This window comes from Carassius auratus, chromosome 6 (assembly GCF_003368295.1).
Source record: "Carassius auratus strain Wakin chromosome 6, ASM336829v1, whole genome shotgun sequence".
In the NCBI taxonomy this organism is placed as follows: Eukaryota; Metazoa; Chordata; class Actinopteri; order Cypriniformes; family Cyprinidae; genus Carassius; species Carassius auratus.
This window is the reverse complement of record NC_039248.1, coordinates 22,597,481-22,621,158: the sequence shown is the minus strand read 5'-3', so window position 1 is coordinate 22,621,158 and position 23,678 is coordinate 22,597,481. Positions and strand designations below refer to the sequence as shown.

The window sequence follows — 23,678 nt, the reverse complement described above, 5'->3', positions numbered from 1 at the left end:
TATATATATATATATATATATATATATATATATATATATATAGTCAGCTATGTATAAAACTATTTATCCAACAGACTGTAAATATAAGTAATTATAAACATGTTTTATTAATTTTTTTTTTTTTTTTTTTTGCTAACATAATTAGGTCATCGTGGTTTTAATGCCCACTTTTTAAAACGTAACATCTGTTGAAAAACCTAACCAGGTGAATATAAAATAAAAACAAGAATGATTTCCATGTTACTAGAAATAAATACTGGCAGGATTTCCGTCTGGAATTACTCCATGGTGACAGTTTTGGTCAGTCTACCATCAATAATTGAATGTAACTGAAAGCATGGCCAGATGATGGCCAGCAGGGGCTGTTTTCTTTACCTTTGCTCACAACAGCAACTTCCTAGTCGAAGGACTCTCCTGTATCCTGATCCCGTCCCTCCAAAGGAACTCAAATCATTTTCATCCCAGAGTAGGTTGTGCGTTATTTTATGTATTCCCTTAAGTGGATTAATGTTGTATTTACAGTTTAACATTCTAATACGTTATATTGTAAGCGACTTTATCGTTTAATAAACGATGCGAATGTTTGCCTTATGAAAACAGACCAGAAAGAGATCGAGTGTGCTTGTATCGATGTTCACCCCTATATTTTTACATACTGCATGTTAAGAACATATGTTTATAATTTACAACATTGCTTTGTATGTTTGTTTTAATTAGCTGTAGAATATAAGTCATTTTAGTGTTAAGATTAATTCCTGTAGTTTATATGTGGTTACTACACCTGACTCAACGCTTACCTATGTGCATCTACGTCACAAGCGCAACATACTGCATTTTTATATTTTGATACTCGGTGAGGAAAGTACCATTTCAGATTTATTATATTTATAACTACAACTAATTTTCATATTGATGGTCAAAACGCGGTTTACATTAGGTTACAATGTTTAAACGCACGAAAAGAAGACTTTAAGAAGACGTAAGACGACAAAAGACCAATCAAAAGAGACATTCCGCGCGTGCGCACTTGCTTCACCTTTCACTGTACTGATTCAATTCACTGCCGCTTTTCGACTCTTCTAAACAATTCAGTGATTCGTTTACGTCATGACGTAATTACGGCATATGGTTACCCCTTAAGATGGTAAAAGTGGTCATGTGTATTAAATGTTATATGCATAAAAAAAAAACAAAGATGGTAAAAGTGTAAAAAAAAAAATAATAAAAAAATATGGTAAAAGTGTGCTGCGTTTTAAATTTATTTTGTTAAAATATGCAGTATATTTTATCGAAAAGCAATATTTTATTTGTATGTTCTTTATTATCTTTTGTATAAGTTGTGCTTATAATTTCTTGTTATATGTACTATACTAAGTCAGTGCATTTGCATTAGCGCATGTATATTTTCACTTTGCCAAAAAAAAAGGATCCAATCGAATTAATGAGAAAAACTGTTCAAAATGTTTGGTGAAAGATTGATTCGGTTGAAAAGATTCGATTCAAAAGAATTATTCTCTCAAGAATCAGAAATCGCTACCGTGTAGGTGGATCTGCATGGGTTTGCGTCAACATCGCGTCTGCATTTCATGGTGTCGAGAAAATGTAAAAGTCAAAACCGTGAAATATCAGTGACCGGACACGATGTCGAGCTAATCACAGGAAAACAGCTAGGTACTGTTAATGTCTTCATAACCTCTTTTAGTCACGCGTGTGTTGTGAATTATGAAGCTAATTGGCTAGGCTATCCGGCTGGGGTTGGCTGTATGAATGAGGTAATTGTGATCATGCCAAGATGATCTCTCCTACTGCCTCGACAACCAAACGCTGACTCTTATAAGACAACTAGTTTATGTCTGTAGAAAAAATGGACATGGGATTTTATACGAGTCAGTCATCGCTCTTAATTGTACTCTAAAGTTTGCTGGATCAGCTGTATGCTCGTGTCTCGCGACTTAAAGGGCTAGTTCACCCAAAATGATAACCCCTTCATCATTCACCCACCGTTGATTCAAACCTAACGTTAAATGCATAACTTCCGTGAACACACACACACACAGAGGTGCACAATGCCAATCTTAGTCACCATTCACTTTCATTGTATGAAATAGACGGAAGTGAGTCTTTATCACTCGGTTGGACTCCATGCTGATAATATTTTCCTAATGTCAACACATGTAGGTAGCAGGACTTCGAGCTGGCGTGTTTAGTGCCGTTTCCTTTATCATGACATGATGTCACTTATTGTGCATCACACACACTATCATTCTTCATTCTCCCTCTGAACTGTGTGTGTGTGTGGGTTGTCATGAATGTAACTTCAGATTTTTTGAGCTGCAATGTGTGTGGTGTTTCTTATAAAAATGGTATAAGCTTATTATTTCTCCCCCCCCCCCCCCCCCCCCCCCAAACTAGGAACTTAATCCTAAAATTATGATTTGTAATTTTAGTTTTTTCTTGCCAGGTTTTGCAGTAGGCCAGGATTGTTCCTCTGGACTGAATCTTTGGTGTGTGCATGTCAATGTGACTCGAGGGAACTCTACTAACGACACTATGGGTCAAGACAGAGGAAAGTACGATTTCTATATAGGCCTCGCTTTGGCTGTAAGTTCCAGTATATTTATTGGCGGTAGTTTCATCTTAAAGAAGAAAGGACTCCTTCGACTGGCCAGGAAGGGCTCTATGCGGGCAGGTATGTTTCTTTTTGTAAGCTTTTGATCGAGTGGTATCAAGGAAACATACACCGCTAGCTCCGTCAGAGAGGTTTAACTGGTATGGGTGGGAAAATGATTGCCACACACCTGTTCTGCAGCCTTCATTGTTTAAAAATAAAGGTGCAGCACTGTACAGATCACTTGCTGCACACTTTTTAGAAATGATTAACTCCGTGACCATGTCATTGACTTCACCGTACGGAGATATTTAACCCTGTATGGACTCGTGCCATTTATTAAAAACAACAAAAATGAGTCTTACTGTAAAAAGACAAAAGCTATAACTAATTGCTTTTTATAAAGTGTCACTGTTTTATACATTCTGGTTTTGTGTTGGCATTATTTGGTTGTCAGACAACGAACATAAGCAGTACAAGACTTTTGAAGCATTTGTGACATTTTAAACGTTCAGTTTGATTTAGGGGACCGATTCAGGAAATGCGAACGTTTGAATCGTAGTGTATTTCCTGCAGAGCTTGAGGAAATACTGATCCTCTGTTTAGCGTCGATACTAAGTTCAGTGTTGGCACTAACTGTGATGTCATTTACCTTTAACCTTGCTGTAGCTATTCAGATGTATGCGTTAATCGACTCGAAAGGGTTAACTGTTGACATTTTCAATCATTTCTGAGGGATTCGTATGTTTCTACCAAGTAGTCACCAATGAGTGTTTTTTTTTTACATCTAGGGTCGATATATTATATACAGTGCAATTTAATTATAGAAAATGTGTCATACACAATATTTGCTGACATATTGTTGAACAATGTGGAAAAATTGATCTCTCTTTCCAGGCCAAGGAGGTCACGCATACTTAAAAGAATGCCTTTGGTGGGCTGGCTTGTTATCAAGTGAGTGACACAGATGAAACAACTCATTTTCATCTGCTCAGAGCAGCTGTTCACGTACAATGTATATTTATCATGTTTATGGCTCGGCTTTTGGGAAGTAACAATTTGACTTCTGTCTGCTTTGCCAGTGGGGGCCGGCGAAGCTGCCAATTTTGCTGCATACGCCTTCGCTCCCGCCACCCTCGTCACTCCTCTCGGGGCTCTCAGCGTGCTAGTCAGGTCTGTAAACCTTCCGTGGATTTCTCTGAATTATAAAAGACCGTTGCTTCTTTTAATGGGACAGACAGCAGGTGGAAAGTATGAAATGCAGCTTTGCTTGAGAAAATGTTACACTCAGAAATCTTGCACTCAGAACTCTAGAGGTTCGTGTGGGTGGTTTAGCAGTAATTCTTGTGGTTTCCTTTTTTGTTGTTTTTAAAACAAGTACGTCCTTCATTTTAGTGGTTGCATGCATCAACTTCACAAAGTGCTCAATGCCAAGGTGTTAAAGGTATTAACTTCTCAAAAGGACAAAAATAAGCTTCAACATGGGTCACAGTCTCATCTTAGTTACTTTATATTTAGTACAAACTTCTAGGACCTTAAGATGATTTAAGACCAAGCAAACATTAAAATATCTAAAATAGAAATCTAAAAAATAAACCCGCTCAGCAACTGGGAACCAGGGTTGGAATTTTATTTAAAAATTCTAAAACTTGAAAAGTCATGAGATTAATAATTTCCAATGGTATTTTTATATGTTTTATGAAAATAATTTTTTCCAGGCATGCCAAACTCAAATATTTTATTGGGTAGATTGTATTATTTATTTTTGTGTAAAATAGTAGCCAAAGAAAAACTATTCCGTAAACCATCAACACCTGGACAATTTTCTGTGAATAATGTGGAGGGTCATGGAATCAAAAAAGTGATCTAGATGATAAATATGCAATCTCTAAAGTATGAATCCATTTTTTAGTTTACAAAAAACTACAGTACTTTTATTTAAGGGTGAGGAAATAAAGAGGGAATATTTATTTTTGGGTAAACAGTATCTTTAAGGGTTTAATGCGTGGGTGTTTTTGCAGTGCCGTTCTGTCCTCGTACTTCCTGACAGAGAGGCTGAACCTGCACGGGAAGCTTGGCTGTCTGCTCAGTATCCTGGGCTCCACCACCATGGTGATACATGCACCGCAAGAGGAGGAGATCGACAGCCTGGAAGACATGGCCAAAAAACTGGTTGATCCAGGTAATGATGTGTAAAGAGAATGAAGGACCTCCTGGGGCCAGATGCATAACCCTTTAGTCTTAGAAAGTTGAAATAAAATAGTGGCTTTAGTTTGGGATCAGCCTTTTTTTTTTTTTTTTTTTTTATAGTTAGTGCATGTAATGTGTAACAAGGACACTGTTATTAAAAAAAAAGGCTCCCACGCTTGCCAGAGCTGTATTTATTTGAACAAAAATACATAAAAAAACAGTAATATTTTTAAAATATGATTACAATTTCAAATGTATTTTTTTTTCTATTTTAATATAATAGAAATGTAATCTATCCCTGTGATGGCAAAACTGAATTTTCAGGAGCCAGATTTCAGTGTCACATGATCCTTCAGAAATCATTCTAATATACTGATTTGGTGTTCAAGGCATTTGAATTTTTTTGTTAATGTTGAAAAGCTGTTGCATATTTCGGTGGGAATGGTCATCAATTTTGACAGGATTTGGAAAAATTAAAGAATTTAAAAAAAAAAAAAAAAATTGACAGTGTAAAAGTCTATCACCTCTGATCAATTTAATGCGTCCTAGCAGAATATAATTGTCTTTTTCTAAACTTTTGTCTACATATTTATATTGATGCTAAATGGGATTAGTCTGATTGTCTTTTGACTGCTTTATATAACTAATAACTCATCTTTTCTTCCATCTGTCTCCAGGCTTCGTGGTCTTCGCCACCGCTGTCATCATCATAGCACTCATCTTCATCTTCGTATTGGGCCCTCGCCACGGTCAAACCAACATCCTGGTCTACATCACTATCTGCTCTGTGATTGGTGCTCTGTCCGTCTCCTGCGTGAAGGGATTGGGCATCACCATTAAGGAGGCCATCGCTGGGAAGCCAGTGTTGACAAAACCTTTGGCCTGGCTGCTGCTGCTGAGCCTGATAGCTTGTGTTAGCACACAGATCAACTACCTGAACAAAGCACTGGACATCTTTAACACGTCCCTGGTGACGCCCATCTATTACGTCTTCTTCACCACCTCGGTGCTCTCCTGCTCTGCCATATTGTTCAAAGAATGGGAACACATGGGCACCGATGACATCATTGGCACACTGAGCGGCTTCTTTACGATTATCGTGGGCATCTTCCTGCTGCACGCCTTTAAGGACGTTAGCATTAGCTTGGCGACATTGGCCGTGTCCATCAGGAAGGACGAGAAGAACGGCCCTTTATTAAATGGCATGGCAGCTCACAACCACTCCAGTTACGAGCTGCTACGTAACGAAGTCACGGAGGACTTTGATGACATAGAGTCAGGGTTGCCTTTCGACAGCGTCTCTAGAAGAAACGGCACGATGACGGTCTCGTAGGTTCAAAGGGGAGCCGGTATGCAGCAGTTCGTCTATGAAAATGTTTTGGCTGCTCCATGGACATTTAGCTTTTTACTTTTCTTTACTGATAAAACTATAAAACCTAAGACAATCAACTCTCAACGCAAAAACAAAAAAGATGGACCAATCGATTGTACTAAGGGTTTTGTTTGGCTCATTTTCGTTTTGTTCGTTTCAGACTAGACTACATGGTAATCTTCATCTCATTCCTCATGTAGCACTGTAAATACACAACTGCGATTTTAAGAGACTTTTGTTATATTTTATGTACAGATATCTGTATTTACATGCACTGAGTTTCTTTCTATAAAATCAGTAGTTGCTTTGACTTTGTAATAAAGACATCCAAGTGGAATGATGAGAAGACGGTCTCAGTTCATCAGCAGTGCTGTGATTTATTTTTGGGGGTTATTGACCAAAAAATCTTCCTGGCAACCCACTGTCCTCAAAATTTATCTCCAACATCTTCAAAGATGGCTTTCAAGCAGTCCTGAAGATCTTGATTAGCTGGTTCAGGCGCTTTTGATCAGGAGAACCACTGAAGACTTGATCTAGTTTTTATATAGCTCTCAAACTGAGTAAACGATGACTATTTTTGAGTTAACTAGTCACTCAACTCGCTTAATTTGTTGAAAATTAACCCAGGAAACCACACAGTCTCATATTTATTGAATTAAAATCTGATTACATAATTCAAATACAAAAATGCATGTTTACTGAGAGTAAGAACTTGGTTATGCTTAAAATATTATTCAGGATAATAGAAGCAAAATAATCTTGCATGCAATCATTCAAAAACACAACATCGAAATAAACCACTGGTCTCTCAGCAGAAGCTTAAATAATCAGTTGATAAAACCCACTTGGTCATTTTCCAACCTTTTCCCACTGCTTTCCACTGGTAAAAAACATGAAAATGAGTAGTGCTGTGCTATCATTAACATATAAAAGATAAGGCACGAGTGTGTGTACAAAATAAAATCATCCTGAAAGACACTATGCAAAACTGGGCTGTTTGTCTATCATTTTAAAACATATTTTGGCCTAATTTACCAAAGCCTGAGATGTGCAAAACCAATAATGGTACAATGGAGTGATGCTTCCAACACACTTGACTAATCACAAGGCAACTTACTGGCTCTGTGAACACTACAGGCTGCTGGTGTATGAAAGGAGTCTCTATGTAGAATGTGACAGTGAAACTGGTCCTAAACTTGTTGTTAATGTTCCTCTCTACCATCTCTTCCACTCCTGATTGGTGCAAATGTATGCCAATCTCAGTTACTGGCCAATGACTGATGGATTGGAGGCTGAAAGCAACGGACGTGTTCGACTGGCATGTTCTCTCCATCCCCAGACTTCAGGTACTTGTTCAAAATGGCAAAGATTTCATCGTTCAGAATCTGGAACTTGCGAATCCGATCAACCATTTTCTTTAGAGGCTAAAGAAAAAGAGAGAAAAGGAAGGTTAAGCTGATGCCTTGACCACAGAAGTTAAATAAAAACTTCTCATTGAGGAAAAGCTCACCACACTCTTGATGACCTCATCTTTGCCGTCATGTTTCTGCACCTTAAGGAGATGGTAGCTGAAGTCCAGGATATCAAAGCGTCTGTGCTGTCCAAGCAATGTGATAATCATGCAACCAGCCCAGTTCAGACCATCTCCAAAACATTGTCTAGAAGAAGATCAATATGCTTTACAAAGCACAAATATCCCAATCTCACTGCAAACAGCCATTCTACATGAGGAGAAAAACAGGCGATCAGTCTGCACTCACTCAACAGTGAACTCGTGCGTTCCCACCGGGATGCAGTACACAAACTGCATGGCGCTCCACAACCTGTGGAACTCCACACACTCGTCCACGTGCATCACACCGTTGCTGGGCAATGGGCCGCGCCAGATTGGGTCGTCCAGATAACCGCGGACGCGAGTCAGAATGACCTCGAATATGGAGAGACCGCAGCACAGCCGCTCTTTAGTCAGCAGGTCACCTTCACGGGCGATGGCTATTTGCTGAGGAGAGATTGTACAGGGTATTGATTAAAATCAGACCAGTACTGGTCACTCAAGTCTGCGTCAAGATTTACGATGGTATTTGTTTTGTCAAAGCATGTGATTTGTCCTTCAAATCATATTTACAGTGGTTAATAAAATTTGAACAGTAGATGGCGATGTCACCACAATTATGCAGTCTTGTGTTAAATCTTAACAATGAATAATGATGGCATAAAAATCACCACTGAGATGTGATCATTTTGACTTTTTATCTCACAATTATGGCATGTCCAATTCTGACTTTATCTCAATTATGATACAGAGCTGAAATTATCAACTTTTCCAAAATGTATCAAATTTTAATGTCAATTTCAGCGTAATTATTTTTTCTCTCTTAACTCTAAATTTTTATGACAATTTCAATTTAATTATGGCTTTTGTATCTCAATTTCAAATTATAGCTTTTTATCTCATAATGTACTTTTTTAAACTTTTTTTAATGTAAATGTAAACATAATTATGGCTTTTATCTCAAAATGCCAAAGCATTTACCAAAAGCATGATAACTTCGACTTGTCATAGTTATGATTTTCTCTCATAATTTCAATTTATGTCAATTTCAACCTTATTATGGCTTTTTCTCCCATAATTAAAAGTGAAGTGACATTCAGCCAAGTGACCCATATTCAGATTTCGTGCTCTGCATTTAACCCATCCGAAGTGCACACACACAGAGCAGTGAACACACACCCGGAGCAGTGGGCAGCCATTTATGCTGCGGTTCGATGCCTTGCTCAAAGTCGTGGTATTGAGGGTGGAGAGAGAACTTGTACATGCACTTCCCCCACCCACAATTACTGCCGGCCCGAGACTCGAACTCACCCGACTCTCTAACCATTAGGCTACAACTTCCCACACAGTCCCCCTAATTTTAGACCTTTAGCTCAAAAACATTATTTACTGTAGCATGATAATATTGATTTGTCAGTTGATTTTATCTCATAATTTCATTTTTCACAATTTCAACTTAATTATGGCTTATCTCTGAATTTTAGCATGATTTAGCAAGGCATTTTCATTTTGACTTCATTGTTCCAACTTAATTATGGCTTTGTATCTCATAATTTTAGACCTATTCCATATATAATAGTGGTCTGGGACTTAATTTTTCTTTATCTTTTAAGCACGGAATCAATTAGAAAAAACACAAATGCTGTTACTGATTCCATTTGTAGAAATGCCAATTAATGTAACAAAGGTGACAAAAAATAGCGGTCTTACCAGGATAAAGTAATACTAAATTCTTTAAGCAAACTTCAGAGAAAATTTTTACCACAGACACAGCTCATGAATAAAAAAGTGAACGCTGAAGGCTCAGGTATGAGCTCAAACCAGCAGTTAGGTGTGTAATTGAAGATGCTAATGACAATAAGTAGATGTGTGTACTGGAGGCGGCAAAGCAGCAGAGCACGACTAAAGCGGCTGTCAGCGCCGTGATGTTTTTCCCACCTGAGGGGTTCCCAGACGCTCAATTAGAGGCACCATATGCAGCGCTGTGTATTTGGCCTCCAAACGCTTCATCTTTGCATCCAGACGTTCACCTTCTGCTCAAGTGTGGGTTGTAGAGGGATTATTGGATATGTATGAGGAATTGCTCAAATAAAGCATTCTAAAAATAAATACTGCATATCCTTAGCAGACATCCATAAACATGAGCTTACCTTTAACGTGAACTCTTGGCAAGATGTTCTGGAAGGGTGCTGCATGCAACAAGTCACACACCTCCTCTTGAGACTGTAGGAAAAGAGACAAACTCAGAAACTAAAACCACAAGGGCAAAAAGCAAAGTAATCAATGGAACAGTGGGATCAAAGCATGAGTTCAATTCAAATAAGCAATCTGAGACAAGCCAACATTGACACTTTGTCATGTATTTACATAAATCACAGAGTTTTGCTGCATTGTGTTAATCTGGTTAACTAGAAAAGCACAGATTCCATTAGTCTTTAGCTTAATGTCTGTGGGCAGTTCTTGGTAAGACTTTACAATAATGCTGTTTCATATAATGTTGATATCATGAAATAACTTACATTTTTTCCCAAATGTTCAAAATACATTAACGTTAAATTTGATTACCATATTTTTGGACTATAAGTCACACCTGAGTATAAGTCGCATCAGTCCAAAAATATGTCATGATGAGGAAAAAAACATATACAGTATTGTTCAAAATAATAGCAGTACAATGTGACTAACCAGAATAATCAAGGTTTTTAGTATATTTTTTATTGCTACGTGGCAAACAAGTTACCAGTAGGTTCAGAAGATTGTCAGAAAACAAACAAGACCCAGCATTCATGATATGCACGCTCTTAAGGCTGTGCAATTGGGCAATTAGTTGAAAGGGGTGTGTTCAAAAAAATAGCAGTGTCTACCTTTGACTGTACAAACTCAAAACTATTTTGTACAAACATTTTTTTTTCTGGGATTTAGCAATCCTGTGAATCACTAAACTAATATTTAGTTGTATGACCACAGTTTTTTAAAACTGCTTGACATCTGGGTGGCATGGAGTCAACCAACTTGTGGCACCTCTCAGCTGTTATTCCACTCCATGATTCTTTAACAACATTCCACAATTCATTCACATTTCTTGGTTTTGCTTCAGAAACAGCATTTTTGATATCACCCCACAAGTTCTCAATTGGATTAAGGTCTGGAGATTGGGCTGGCCACTCCATAACATTAATTTTGTTGGTTTGGAACCAAGACTTTGCCCGTTTACTAGTGTGTTTTGGGTCATTGTCTTGTTGAAACAACCATTTCAAGGGCATGTCCTCTTCAGCATAGGGCAACATGACCTCTTCAAGTATTTTAACATATGCAAACTGATCCATGATCCCTGGTATGCGATAAATAGGCCCAACACCATAGTAGGAGAAACATGCCCATATCATGATGCTTGCACCTCCATGCTTCACTGTCTTCACTGTGTACTGTGGCTTGAATTCAGAGTTTGGGGTCGTCTCACAAACTGCCTGTGGCCCTTGGACCCAAAAAGAACAATTTTACTCTCATCAGTCCACAAAATGTTCCTCCATTTCTCTTTAGGCCAATTGATGTGTTCTTTGGCAAATTGTAACCTCTTCTGCACATGCCTTTTTTTTAACAGAGGGACTTTGCGGGGGATTCTTGAAAATAGATTAGCTTCACACAGACGTCTTCTAACTGTCACAGTACTTACAGGTAACTCCAGACTGTCTTTGATCATCCTGGAGGTGATCATTGGCTGAGCCTTTGCCATTCTGGTTATTGTTCTATCCATTTTGATGGTTGTCTTCCGTTTTCTTCCACGTCTCTCTGGTTTTGCTCTCCATTTTAAGGCATTGGAGATCATTTTAGCTGAACAGCCTATCATTTTTTGCACCTCTTTATAGGTTTTCCCCTCTCTAATCAACTTTTTAATCAAAGTACGCTGTTCTTCTGAACAATGTCTTGAACGACCCATTTTCCTCAGCTTTCAAATGCATGTTCAACAAGTGTTGGCTTCATCCTTAAATAGGGGCCACCTGATTCACACCTGTTTCTTCACAAAATTGATGACCTCAGTGATTGAATGCCACACTGCTATTTTTTTGAACACACCCCTTTCAACTAATTCAACTAATTGCCCAATTGCACAGCCTTAAGAGCGTGCATATCATGAATGCTGGGTCTCATTTGTTTTCTGAGAATCTACTGAACCTACTGGTAACTTGTTTGCCACGTAGCAATAAAAAAATATACGAAAAACCTTGATTATTCTGGTTAGTCACATTGTACTGCTATTATTTTGAACAATACTGTATAAGTCGCACTGGACTATAAGTCACATTTATTTAAAACCAAGAGAAATGATTACCGTCTACAGCCGCGAGAGGGCGCTCTATGCTGCTCAGTGTAGACTACAGGAGCACTGAGCAGCATAGAGCGCCCTCTGGCGGCTGTAGACGGTAATGTTTTCTCTTGGTTCATGACTCTTAGTTCATTTCTCTTAGTGCATGTCAAATTAATTTTGATAAATAAGTTGCACCTGACTATGTCGCAGGACCATCCAAACTATGAAAAAAAGTGTGACTTATAGTCCGGAAAATACGGTATGTAACTTGAAAAAAAAAAAAAAAGAGTATATGTAGAAATTAAAATTTAACATTAACCATAAATGTTATGTATATCCTGACGTCAAACTACCTCCCTTCAGTATTTGGCATGAGTTATTCATACTGTGTCGAGGAATTATTTCGTGGCACAGAGGGGTGATTTGGCTAGACAACACAAAAACAGAAATGGCACTTCATTTCAAAAAGAGGAGTTTAAATACATGTCCAATGAAGCCTTTTAGAAATCCTTGACACAGATTTCTATGGGTACGGTTCCAGCAGATGGAGCCATGCAGTCACATACCACTGACAGGAGCTATGACAGATGAGGCTGTTGACATTTAAATTAAAATGCAGAGAATTACAGCCGACAGCTCTGATTACACTGACCTTGCCATCATGCAGAGCAGGTACTTTCACACAGGCACAGAAAACTTTATTTTACAAGACAACCCTTAATTGTTGACGCTATATAATTTGATGTTTAATGTGGATGGTGGTGGAAGACAGCATCTCCTTGGGTAACTTTCATAATTGTGACAAAATGGATGACAAATAAACAGCATCTCATCACATCTGTGAAGAGTCTCCTGAGTGTCTGGATGAATGTCAGATATTGTCAACCATGCTGCAGTGACGTTCCAACCATTATACAGTGATTGGACAGTCACATATTCTTGATAATTAACTCAATTAATCAAATTGATAATAAATAATAAATTCATACATGGCATGTGCTAGATTGGTGGTATTATTTTTATTTTCAATTAAAGCATTCTTGGTTTTAAAAGTGCAATGTGTTAAAGAACTGCAAAAAAAGCTGTGCGATCACACAATAATAAAACAATAGTTAAAGCTCCTAAATATACACAGAAATTCATTGTAACCTAAAATCTTAATGTTGAAAGTTAAAGCTGTTAACTACACCAACAAAAAGTAAACTTGTGGCTATGATGTCAGTCTTTGGACTCAGCTACCCCTGACTGTTATTTATTGTGAGTAGCAAGCTGTGTTTTTTCGCCTTTTACTTTTGATTAAAGTGATTTGTTATCATTCAGATTTTGAATGATAAGCAAGGTATAAGCAAGGCAACAGCAAGATCACATTGTTTGAGAAAAATATGCACATGACGGTTTTAGGGGCTGGTTCAAAAACAAAAGATTAGAAAAAAAATGTTTTTGAAGCTGATCTGTATCTTAAAAGGGTTGAAATCTGACATGGAGAAATTAACAGCACTGCTGATGTGCAGATGTGTTCCCATGACAACAGTGTGTCTGAGTCAGAGATCCTAAACACTGAGCAGGTGACAGATTTAAAAATGGAAGTCACCTGCATTGTGTACTTTTATACAAAATGTATATTCACATATATATAATATGTATAGTGTGTAAATATATATGTATAGTTGCACGATGTGCTGATTAATCTAATTTAATCACATCAGTTTGGGCTGAGTAATGACCCACAAAGATAAAGTCATTATTGTGTTAAATACACAGTCAGTCATTGCCCTGCATCATGTGTGTCAACAGCTGTATGCCATGTCAGATAGAGGTCTGTGCAGGGCCAGGGTGCGTTTTCCTAAATTAATCACACCTAACTAACACATTACAGTACATCTATACAGTATATCACTCCATTCTGTCATTGCCTCCTGAATAATTTATAAAAAGTTAAAATATTAAGAGATTCATTCATGATTGAAGACTTTAGCTATGCGTCTTGTGTGTCACTTGTCACGGTGATATTAGAATATGAAAGGAGCCAAACCACAAAGGACAAAATGAATGAATAAAGTTCACTTCCACACTCTTCACTCTCAAAACCACATTATCAGTCTGCTGAAGATCTGTTTATTGATGGCGCTGACCCTCTGCTTTGCAAAAAATACTGCAAGTGGTAATAAAAATAATAGATATTCTTACATAAGCTGGAATTTCTTCTTTAAAGAAAAGATTATGGCAGGTGGCAACAGTTGCTAAGGTAGGATTGGTCAGTACCATTTTAAGGCATGGTTTCTATAGTTCAGTGTGAATGCTCAGTGGTCATACCAAGCTCTGTTCACTCAGCAGGCAGAACAGCAAAGCGTTTCCGACTTCCCTCAGGTTCTGGAAGCACACAGTCTTCAGCTCAGCATACTCCACAATGTCCTTCAGCTGGTGGTGGAAGAACTCCAGAATACCTGCATCCAGGAGACAAAGTCATACTTTCACTAGAATGCCTCATTTTGGTTGTTTTTAGAAATGCATAGTGATTAACAAAAATAGATCAGGATGTCTAGGTGACAGTAATATTGATCCAGGCCCTAAAACAAACCTTGACTCGACCAGCACATGCATGTATTATGGTTTCTGAAGGTTTAATAAAGATAAATTTAAGAGTTTAAGACCTCTATAAGATCGAGTAAAGAAATTTAAAGAATACATTTGAGGAACCTTCTGTTTACACTGTAAAAAAAAGCCAGGTTCTCTTTCTAACATTCATTCAGTATCTCACTATGGGACTGCCTCAGGGCGTGGCTGATCGCGGAAGTACCTATAACACCACGTCTGCCAACCATAGCAGACCAATCGCTGCAGTGATCAGGGAGTCCTGCCTCCCTGTATATAAACCACTGCTACCTGCCATTTTGTCATTATTGGTCTCTTCCCTGTGAAGATTTCGGAAGCTGTCCTCAGCAGACCTTGGGAATTATTGCTAAACAGTTTATCGACGGAGCCACTAGGTAACATGCCAAACGCAATAGATTCTTAACACTTGTCGAGTGACTTGCCATATAGAGTAAGATAACTAACGTGTTAAAGCCATTTTTCTACTTTAAGTTTTTCTTTTTCTATTTATTTTTCTATTTACGTTTTTGGCGTTCTCACCACGCACGAAAAAGTAGGAAAAAATCTCTCTGTCGCAGCACAGTGTAGGCTTCATGGCCACTGCAAAAGAGTCGGAGAGCCCCGGAGGAAAGGGCTCTCCTTCTCATTCGTATGTGTGCGTAATGTGGATTCCTGCGAAAGACTAACATGCTCTCTGCATCTCCTGCTTGGGCGTTAAACACGCTCAGGCAGCTTTGTCCAACCCCGAGGGCTGTCCCCACTGCGCAATGTTCTTGGTCAAAACCCAAAAGTGAAGGCTTCGCATTGCAGTAGCTGGGAAGTCAAACCCATGCCTTTCTGCTCAACCCAGAGAGGAACCGATGTATTGTCCACAGGCCTCCAGCTCCTGGGGTGAGATGATGGAGAAGGTGTCACCCGTCCTTCCCCCGCTGTCTGAAGATCCGTTAGCAGGAGAGGAAGATGACAAAGTTTTAGCGACCATCCTTGAGGATGTTGACGACGATGAAGATGCTATTCTTCCCCCGATGCAGTCGCGTCCGCCGAGTGCACAGGATGAGAGCTCACCCTCCCCTGTACAGACGGATGCAGATCTTCTCGAGGTCTGTCGCAGGGCCGCGGCTAGACTGTCGATTGACTGGCCATGCCAACCAGCAGAAAAAGGTGCTGAAAGAGACTTGTATGACGGAAAGAGACTTAAGTCAGGTCTCCCTCCAGCGAGGCAGTTTATTCCAGCCGTCCCGGCTTGTGTGGCTGAAATGAAGAGGTTTTGGGAATAGCCTTTTTTCCCATTGAGTACCTGTTAAGGGGTTCTCGAGGCTAGATGTCCAGGGAATGGAGGATTTGGGGGTGGCAGATCCTCCCCTGTAGAATCATCTGTGACGAATCATTTGAATCGGAGTATGGGTTTGACGTTGTGGGAGAGAGATTGCTATGGCTAGGTTTGTCAGGCCTCTCTGACAATGAAAACGTTTTTGGAGTTTTTGGATGCCCCTATGATCGATAGGACTTTATGATATATGAACTTTTTCTTTTTTTCTTTTCAAAGGCCATGTTCGGTGTGACGGTAACAGCTATGCGTCAGCAATGTGACCTGCAGAAAAATAGAGGGAGAAGCATTTAAGCTTGTCCTTATCACCCTAGCCGTCCGAATTTCAGGTCTTCAGGTAGAGGAGGTCACAGCCGGGAAGTGCGGCCCCTCAGTCAAAGTCTGGTTTCGTGAAACCGAAACAATCGTTCGCAGCAGCGAAACATTGGTCGGCCCCCCCTCAGTGGAACAAAAAGAGGCAGTTGATCCGAGACATCAGTTTAGCAACAAGAAGGGTTTGGAGACAGCACTGGTTTCTCTGTCCCATCCCTTCAAAACAATTCCTTTCTCCCTCCCACGGGGAAATGGAGAAGGAATTTAAGAGTGCAAAGTGTTCATGTGGGCAGTTCAAAGTCCAATGTTCATGGGAAAATGGCCCATGTTCCCCTGGCGCCCACCAAAGATTTGTCTCTCCCTCCACTTACAAGCTTTGTTCTGAGGGAGGAAAGACAAAAGTTTGTAAGCATCCCATCACAAATAAAGTTTTCTCTGACACATCCAAGCCAAGGGCTGAGGTCACATAGTGGGATAAATATAAAAAGAACACGAAGAGTTGTCTATATCCTTCACAGGAAATAGTCTACTTGGGTCTCAGGTTAAATCCAGTGAGGTTTCGAGCGCATCAAGACATTTCTCACCTGCCTTTCCCTCTTTAAATGAGGGAGTTTAGTCTCTTTCGGAATGTGTCTTCGACTACTGGGTCTGATGGCCTCAAGAGTGTCAGTGGTTCCCCTGGGACTGTTGAGAATGTGGGATTTTCAGAACTGGACAGCGTCACAGGGCATTCGCCCCACGAGCCGTCTCAGGCACAGAGTGCGTGTCTCACCAGCGCTCTCTATCATTGGGGAGCCCTGTCTTTTCTCAGGACAGGATGTCCTCTGGGTCCAGTACTATTGAGAAAAGTGGTGACAACACATGCATCTCTCCCGGGCTGGGGAGCAGTGTTCGAGGGCAGAACAGTGAGGGGAGTTTGGTCTCCGGCACTGAGAGAGAAGCACATACATTTTCTAGAACTAATGACAGTGTTACTAGCTCTGAGACATTTTGTGCATTTTCTCAAGAATCATCATGTATTGGTCAGGACAGACAATACAATGGTGACAGCCTACATAGACAGGGAGGAGCGGTTCTCACAAGCTTCACTTGTTAGCAAAAGAACTGATCATTTGGAGCAGCAGGAACCTCCTGTCATTACGCGCGACGCATGTTCCAGGAATAATGAACAGGGGAGCGGATTTACTGTCCAGAGGGAATCCTCTGTAACTCTTTGCATCACGTGGAGATGCGCAATGTCCCCTTTTCTTCTCTCTAGTGGGCAACAATGCACCATTGGGAATGGATGCGCTAGCCCACGAGTGGCAAGACGTGTTACTTTATGCTTTCCCTCCATTGAGTCTGATCGAGCAAAGACTATGAAGAGTTCGGGAACTAAAGCATGTAATGATTCTGATCACGCCATACTGGCCGGGGAAACTTTGGGTTGCAGAGAATGCGCAACTGCTCTATGACAGCCATGGGAAATATTTCACCTCTCCCCTCAGAAACTAGCTCTCTGGGCCTGGCCCGTGAGAGGCTAAATCTGAATGCAACTGGGTTACCTCCAAAAGTGATTGAGACAATTCAGAAAGTGAAGGCCGCATTAACGCACTCTTTATATAATCTCAAATGAAGAAATGGCAGGTAGCTGAGGTTTATATACAGGGAGGCAGGACTCCCTGATCACTGCAGCGATTGGTCTGCTATGGTTGGCAGACGTGGTGTTATAGGTACTTCTGCGATCAGCCACGCCCTGAGGCAGTCCCATAGTGAGATACCTCACTCATGTTATCATAATTGTCTTTTTTTCCAGTGCAAATGTTTAGATTTTTAAATTAAGCTTAATTATTTGAGAAGGTAAATTACATAAGATGAGATGTTTATCAAAATCGAGTTTATGATTCAATCAAGGACAAATCTCAGAAAACGATTTAATTCAAAGAAAAGTTTTTTATACCCCAGTGAAGTATTCGTTTTTGATTTAAGCCTAAACTCACTTCATTTTTCAATTTAACGAATTTAAGTATACAAACACACACACACACACACTAGGGCTGTCACTTTTGAGAAAAATCTAATTCAAACGGATATTGAATATCATGCAATGTATTCAAATATATTCGAACATCTACGTGCCCGCCCCCACGCGCATAAAAAAAAAACAAAAAAAAAAAACACCATAGTCTAAAGGAGATTCATTCACAAATGTATTAACAGTGAGTCATAAACAGGACTATCTGTTTATTTTTACTTAATGTTTGAAACAGCAGGTTATCAACTTAGAATTTCAACTTATATGAAGTGCCACTATGCATATCCCACAACATTAGGCTAAATAAAAAAAAAATAAATAAAAAAAAAATTCAGAACAGGCACAAACAATAATGTGACAACTTAAACAGACTGGTGTTTCTTGCAAACAATATTAAGAAATGAATTAGGCTAGGCTATGTGCCTTACTCCTGCTGCTATCAACTTGTTCTGGATTAAGTGCGGCTCTCTTTTTTATTTACAATGTTCCCCGCGGTGGAAAACACACGTTCGGAGCGCACGTGCCTGGCTACTAGCCTTTATTCGCTTGATTTGGTCATGGGCCTACGCTACAATACGTCTAGAGTGCCCTCTACTGGATAAGATGGCAAAGAATAAAATAAAAAACAAACGGTCTAATCATAGACTGTAAAAAATGCGCTACACATGGCATTTAAAAAACTGATATTTTATTTATAGTTCGATTACGGATATTTCACATCATGTTCAAATGCATATTCGAATATCGAATAAAGAGTGACAGCCCTAACACACACACACTTTTATATACCCAGTCTCTGAAATTTCTGAATAACAGTTGGTATCTACAATATTGACTGGTTTCAAGTTTACATTTTTTTTGGTCACCAGCTACATCCAAGAACCCAAAAATAAGTAATACTCTTACAAGCAGAAGCCTTTAACTACATGTAGAGACCCTTTGCCGTTTTTCTACCCTTTGCCTTCCTCTCTCTCCTCCATCCACTTCATTTCATTTATTTTTGTCCAGGCTGACTGAAGCCCACATAATCAGACAGCCATGGTTTCAGTGTGGAGCACACCCTCTCAGTATGGTCACCCAGAACGAAATAACAAACACATAAAGGGAAAAAGAGAGCAAGAAGCAATTACTAAACCTTCTCAAGTCAAGGGGGGTCTCTTTAAGTCTTACAAAACACACAGCGTCTGCTGCGTAAGCTCTGCTAAAAGCACCAGTGTACACACTGCAGAGTTGGGTTTATGAAAGCTTAATAATTCAGTGCTTATCTTCTATTGGTGATAGTGGGAGCTCATATTTAGACAGGGTCAAAAGGGCTCCCCTGGGTCAGAAAATAAAAGGCTTGCTGAGGAGCGTCCAAAAAAGTGCAATTTTCACCTGGAGAGCCATACTCGTGGCGAGGCAGACGGCATATCTTGGGCATGACTTCCATCAGGGTCTTTACATACTGCAGAATGGTGCCCTGAAGCTGCACCAGAAAAAAAAAAAAAACAAGATGACAAGGTGATTTCAGCAGAAATGTTGCTAATGCCCACACATCCTGAACTTTATCTTTTATTCGTTATCCTTTAAAGTTAGATTAAGCAGTATAAAAAATTTGCTCCAACAATGATCTGTTTTAGTTAAGATCCTTAAAAATTATCTCATTATCGCATTATCTAAACTGAAATTTGGTACTGACCATATCAGTACATGCATTCCTGGAAACAAACCCATGACTTTGGTGTTGAAACCACTACAATTAAGTCATCATTTGAGAAGGTTTAGTAGGAATAGTACACCATGCATTTCTTCTCATGTTTGAGAGCCACTGATTAGAGAAAAGATCATGTCAAAGGTATTGCAAAATGCCCCAGATCTCAATTAATAAACTTTTGTTTGCATGCTTATGTACATACCAGGCTTTTAACGACCTTTAACAGCTCTTCCATCACCACAGCGATGCCCTGGTATCCTAGAAGTCTGCAAATAGCCTTAATATGTGGAGGTCCCAGGAAGTTCCGGTAGAGGCTGTATATGCTACTGTACGCCAAATTCAAAGCCTAAACCATCATTAAAAAGACAAGAGAGCAAGTTAGTGCTTGGAACAAAACTCAAGATTTCATGTTAAACCTATCTTGCTGTAAGCCAACAGCAGTATTTAATGTACTTTAAAACAATTTATTTCTGTAATGCAGAGCTGAATTTTCATCAGCCATCACTCCAGTGTCACATGATCCTTCAGAAAATATTCTGATTTATTAATTATCAATATGCTGATTTGCTATCAATGTTGGAAACCATGATACTTTTCTTTCAGGATTCTTTGATAAAATAAAAAATAAAAGGACAAAATTCAAAATAAAAACAAAATAAAAAACAAAATTCAATCAAAATATATGCCTTTTCTTATTAATTTAAAATAAATAAATAAAATGTAAACAATGACCAACAGTCTTAAATATTTTGGTAACAAAACATGAAAGAAATAAGCTTCCTTCGGTTCTCTTAATAAGAAGCAAGAATTGCAAGTTGACCGATAAAGGAGTAATCATAAATTCATGAGTATACATGTCTGTAGGTGTTGTGGCAGTGAGTCAGGGGAGACGGGTCACCAGTCTGACGGAGTAATTGAGAGCAGAGTGGGGAGGGAAAAGATCCATGTGTTTTTCCAATGACTTAGAGAGCAAGGATGTGTAAGAGATCGAGGATAAACGAGAGAGTTGCATTCTATGCAAAACACTGACGAATCGTCCCCACCTCCCCACTGCACTCTCTCTCTCTCACTCTGCTTTATTTGCTGTCTGCTGTTCTAATCAGATAGAAGAGCTTTTCTGTGCAGCAGTGTGGAAGTGCAGCTCTTTCTGCAGGAGACCTGAGCCATGCCAAACAGAGACAGCTACAGGTCACACTCTCGGAACGCTTCAGGGGGATTCTGTCTGCAACAGAGAGACAATCTCTGTATGAAGTGACTCTTCTCATCTTTTACGGTAAGATTTTTGCTCCTTTACATCTCAATGTCAGCTGTCCCAGTGACAGCTGTCTCTCTGTTGGGGTGGGTTGGGGGGGTAGCTGTAGATTATGCATAATGCATGGCAGATGACTGAATAAATAAATAATTGTTTATTATAATTTATTGGACTGTAATGTTATCGGTTTATAATGATTTGAGAGAATCTCTTAAGAACTTTTTTCTTGGCAAGCATATATATGGATGTAATGTCAATTGGAAATTTCTCTTCAATTCATTCACATAATCCTGCTTTAGATACCTAGTTCTGAAGAGAAAAAAAACATACAAAGCAATCAAGGCGGATAAATAAAAATCTGTTCTTGTATTCAATAACCTGGTGCTTTTCCCCTCTAGATAAATCTGCTTTTCCTAACACCGTGATAGAGCAGGGCAATTGTACTTGAATACAAAAGAAAATTGAAATTACAAAAGAGGATATAACCCTGAAAAAAGCCACCTTGTGTGTTACCTACACAACCATTCTCAGTGTTCATTACTACAATATGAAAGACAAATTAGACAGAAAAAACAGCTCAGAACACAAAACATCTGCAGTTTATAGCAAAGCTGCATTCTATATATATATATATATATATATATATATATATATACACACACACTTGTCCTCAGCCAGTGTTTTTTATTTAAATCCTTTTGACAAAGCACTTCAATTCTAAATCAATTTCAATACTGGAACTAACAACTCAAGTTTGACATTTCTTAAAAAAGAAAAAATAAATAAATAAAACGTGCTTTTATGCCAGATGCAAGCCCATTACTAATCTATTATATCCTTGTTCTGTATCCAGAATTGACCTTAAATTCTAAATGAAAGCTTCCCCCCCCTCTATTCTTCCAGATTCTTCAAAAATCATTGCATGTCATCTCAAACCAGCTTACATCATCCAATTCTGTGTGCGTAAGGACCTGAGTTTCAACCTAAAAAACAAACTCAACATGACTATCACCATTCAGAACATCACATCCACCTCTGCCATCGTGAGCTGGCCGTTGTCTCCAGGCTGCGTGGACACGTTCTACAGTGTCATGTATCACCCTAACTGGAACAGCCTGCTAATGGGTTACACACGCAAGAGCTTCCTGCGGGAGGACAGGGTTCCTGTGAGCCAGACGTCCACCAGTCTGGGCAACCTCAGTCCACAGACCACTTACATCCTCTGCGTCACCTGCCAGTCCGCCAACCCCACCAGAGAGCAGTGCCAGGTCTTCAGTACCCTAGATGAGGGCACGGAGCTCGGAGAGAGCGGCAGGGAGCTGGCAATGGGCGTCTGGCTGGCCAGCAGCATCCTGTTGCTGATCATAGCTGTGGCTCTGCTTTGGGGATGTCTGCACACCATGTGTCCAGCCAAGAGGGACCCAGAAAGAGGCAGTCAGTCAGGTCCAAACCCTCCACACCTGGCTCTGACTCCCATGGGCGGGAACATGGGAAGTAATGGAAGAAAAAGTCTGTACACGCCAGGTTGTGGCGGAGAAGGCTCTCAGAACGCAACGGTGATTGAGAATCCTTTCCGAGTCGAGCATGGCAGAGAAAAGGCGAACGGGCTGGGTTGTGAACTTCTATCACCAAGTAATAATTTGGCCCTGTGTCAGAATAACTAGGGCACCAAATTGTTACTTTGATGCACTGACCCCAAAAATTTTAACTATTAGAACTTACACAATGAGGACAATCTCCGGGGTTGAATCCATTTTGAGGAAAGGAGACAGACGGGGTTAAATTAACATTTAAATGTAAGATGAAAATATCACCAACATATTAAACAAGGAACCTGAGGCTGCTTGGCTTCCATACAAATCTACAAACTGCAGTTATTTTTTGGTATGCCTTTACATTGGTTCCATTTGTTAACATGAGTTAATTCAATTGGTTTTAGAATGAATCTAGGTTTATCTTATTTATAAGTATTTTTATTCATCCACACACACACACACACACTTCTTTTTATAATTTATAAATAATAATAATAATCATTATTTGAAAATGATAATTTTTACAGTACTGAAATAGTAAGAAATAGTACAAAATTGTCCAATACACACAAGATTCACATCAGAAGCATAATTTATTTTAGATCACCTGTCAACCTACAATGTTGGAATCGTGTCTGTAGTTTCAGTTTAAAGTTAAACACCACTGCCCTACTGGTTTTGCAAGGCAAAAAAAAGAGCCAACAAAAGTGTAGGCTGTAAAAGTGCTGATTTTGATGTCTTTGTGAGTTGATAGCCAATCTGTGTTGTGTTAGTTGCATTGAAATCCTGCTATGTTTGAAATGTACTTTGCCTACCTATCTATCCATCTTGCTTAATAAAAAAACATTTCCCCGTATGTTATGGATTGTGAGAGGCACTGGAGACGTAAAAGATGGCAGTGTGTCATTTAAACTCATGCAAACCC

General features: G+C 39.3%; 3 protein-coding genes across 5 annotated transcripts in view; 2 read left to right on the top strand and 1 right to left on the bottom strand.

Moving 5' to 3' along the window:
• Positions 1–356: 356 nt before the first annotated feature.
• On the top strand, positions 357–6,538 carry LOC113101653 (magnesium transporter NIPA2-like). Of its 2 annotated transcripts, none has more exons than XM_026265667.1 (6): positions 357–466; positions 2,462–2,689; positions 3,506–3,562; positions 3,691–3,781; positions 4,630–4,790; positions 5,476–6,538. In XM_026265667.1, exons 2-6 carry the CDS (start codon positions 2,551–2,553, stop codon positions 6,129–6,131), a joined length of 1,104 nt encoding a protein of 367 aa, XP_026121452.1. In that variant the 5' UTR covers positions 357–466; positions 2,462–2,550; the 3' UTR covers positions 6,132–6,538. The 2 variants fall into 2 exon arrangements, with proteins under 2 accessions (XP_026121452.1, XP_026121454.1); XM_026265669.1 differs by lacking the exon at positions 357–466 and adding an exon at positions 1,531–1,672 and having other exon boundaries at positions 2,464–2,689.
• Positions 6,539–6,777: 239 nt separating this feature from the next.
• The window catches only part of LOC113101627 (cytoplasmic FMR1-interacting protein 1 homolog), a 37,739-nt gene continuing 20,838 nt past the window's right edge, over positions 6,778–23,678 (bottom strand). For both annotated transcript variants that reach the window (XM_026265666.1, XM_026265665.1), the window contains exons 24-31: positions 20,169–20,312; positions 19,648–19,738; positions 14,342–14,472; positions 9,873–9,945; positions 9,661–9,755; positions 7,931–8,169; positions 7,681–7,828; positions 6,778–7,594 (exon numbers count right to left, since the gene is read on the bottom strand). In XM_026265666.1, the coding sequence (XP_026121451.1) occupies positions 7,430–7,594; positions 7,681–7,828; positions 7,931–8,169; positions 9,661–9,755; positions 9,873–9,945; positions 14,342–14,472; positions 19,648–19,738; positions 20,169–20,312 (1,086 nt within the window). In that variant the 3' untranslated portion in view covers positions 6,778–7,429. The remainder of the gene's footprint in view (positions 7,595–7,680; positions 7,829–7,930; positions 8,170–9,660; positions 9,756–9,872; positions 9,946–14,341; positions 14,473–19,647; positions 19,739–20,168; positions 20,313–23,678) is intronic.
• On the top strand, positions 20,646–23,674 carry LOC113101679 (fibronectin type III domain-containing protein 9-like). Its single transcript, XM_026265670.1, has 2 exons — positions 20,646–21,239; positions 22,122–23,674. Exon 2 carries the CDS (start codon positions 22,220–22,222, stop codon positions 22,880–22,882), a length of 663 nt encoding a protein of 220 aa, XP_026121455.1. The 5' UTR covers positions 20,646–21,239; positions 22,122–22,219; the 3' UTR covers positions 22,883–23,674.

What these genes read in the sequence shown, in the direction of transcription:
- LOC113101653 (XM_026265667.1), top strand. Translation starts at nt 2,551, where the DNA reads ATGGGTCAAGACAGAGGAAAGTACGATTTCTATATAGGCCTCGCTTTG. An exon ending in GCTCTCAGCGTGCTAGTCAG is followed by an intron (nt 3,782 to 4,629) that starts GTCTGTAAACCT and finishes GTGTTTTTGCAG; the next exon opens with TGCCGTTCTGTCCTCGTACT. An exon ending in CAAAAAACTGGTTGATCCAG is followed by an intron (nt 4,791 to 5,475) that starts GTAATGATGTGT and finishes ATCTGTCTCCAG; the next exon opens with GCTTCGTGGTCTTCGCCACC.
- LOC113101679 (XM_026265670.1), top strand. Translation starts at nt 22,220, where the DNA reads ATGACTATCACCATTCAGAACATCACATCCACCTCTGCCATCGTGAGC.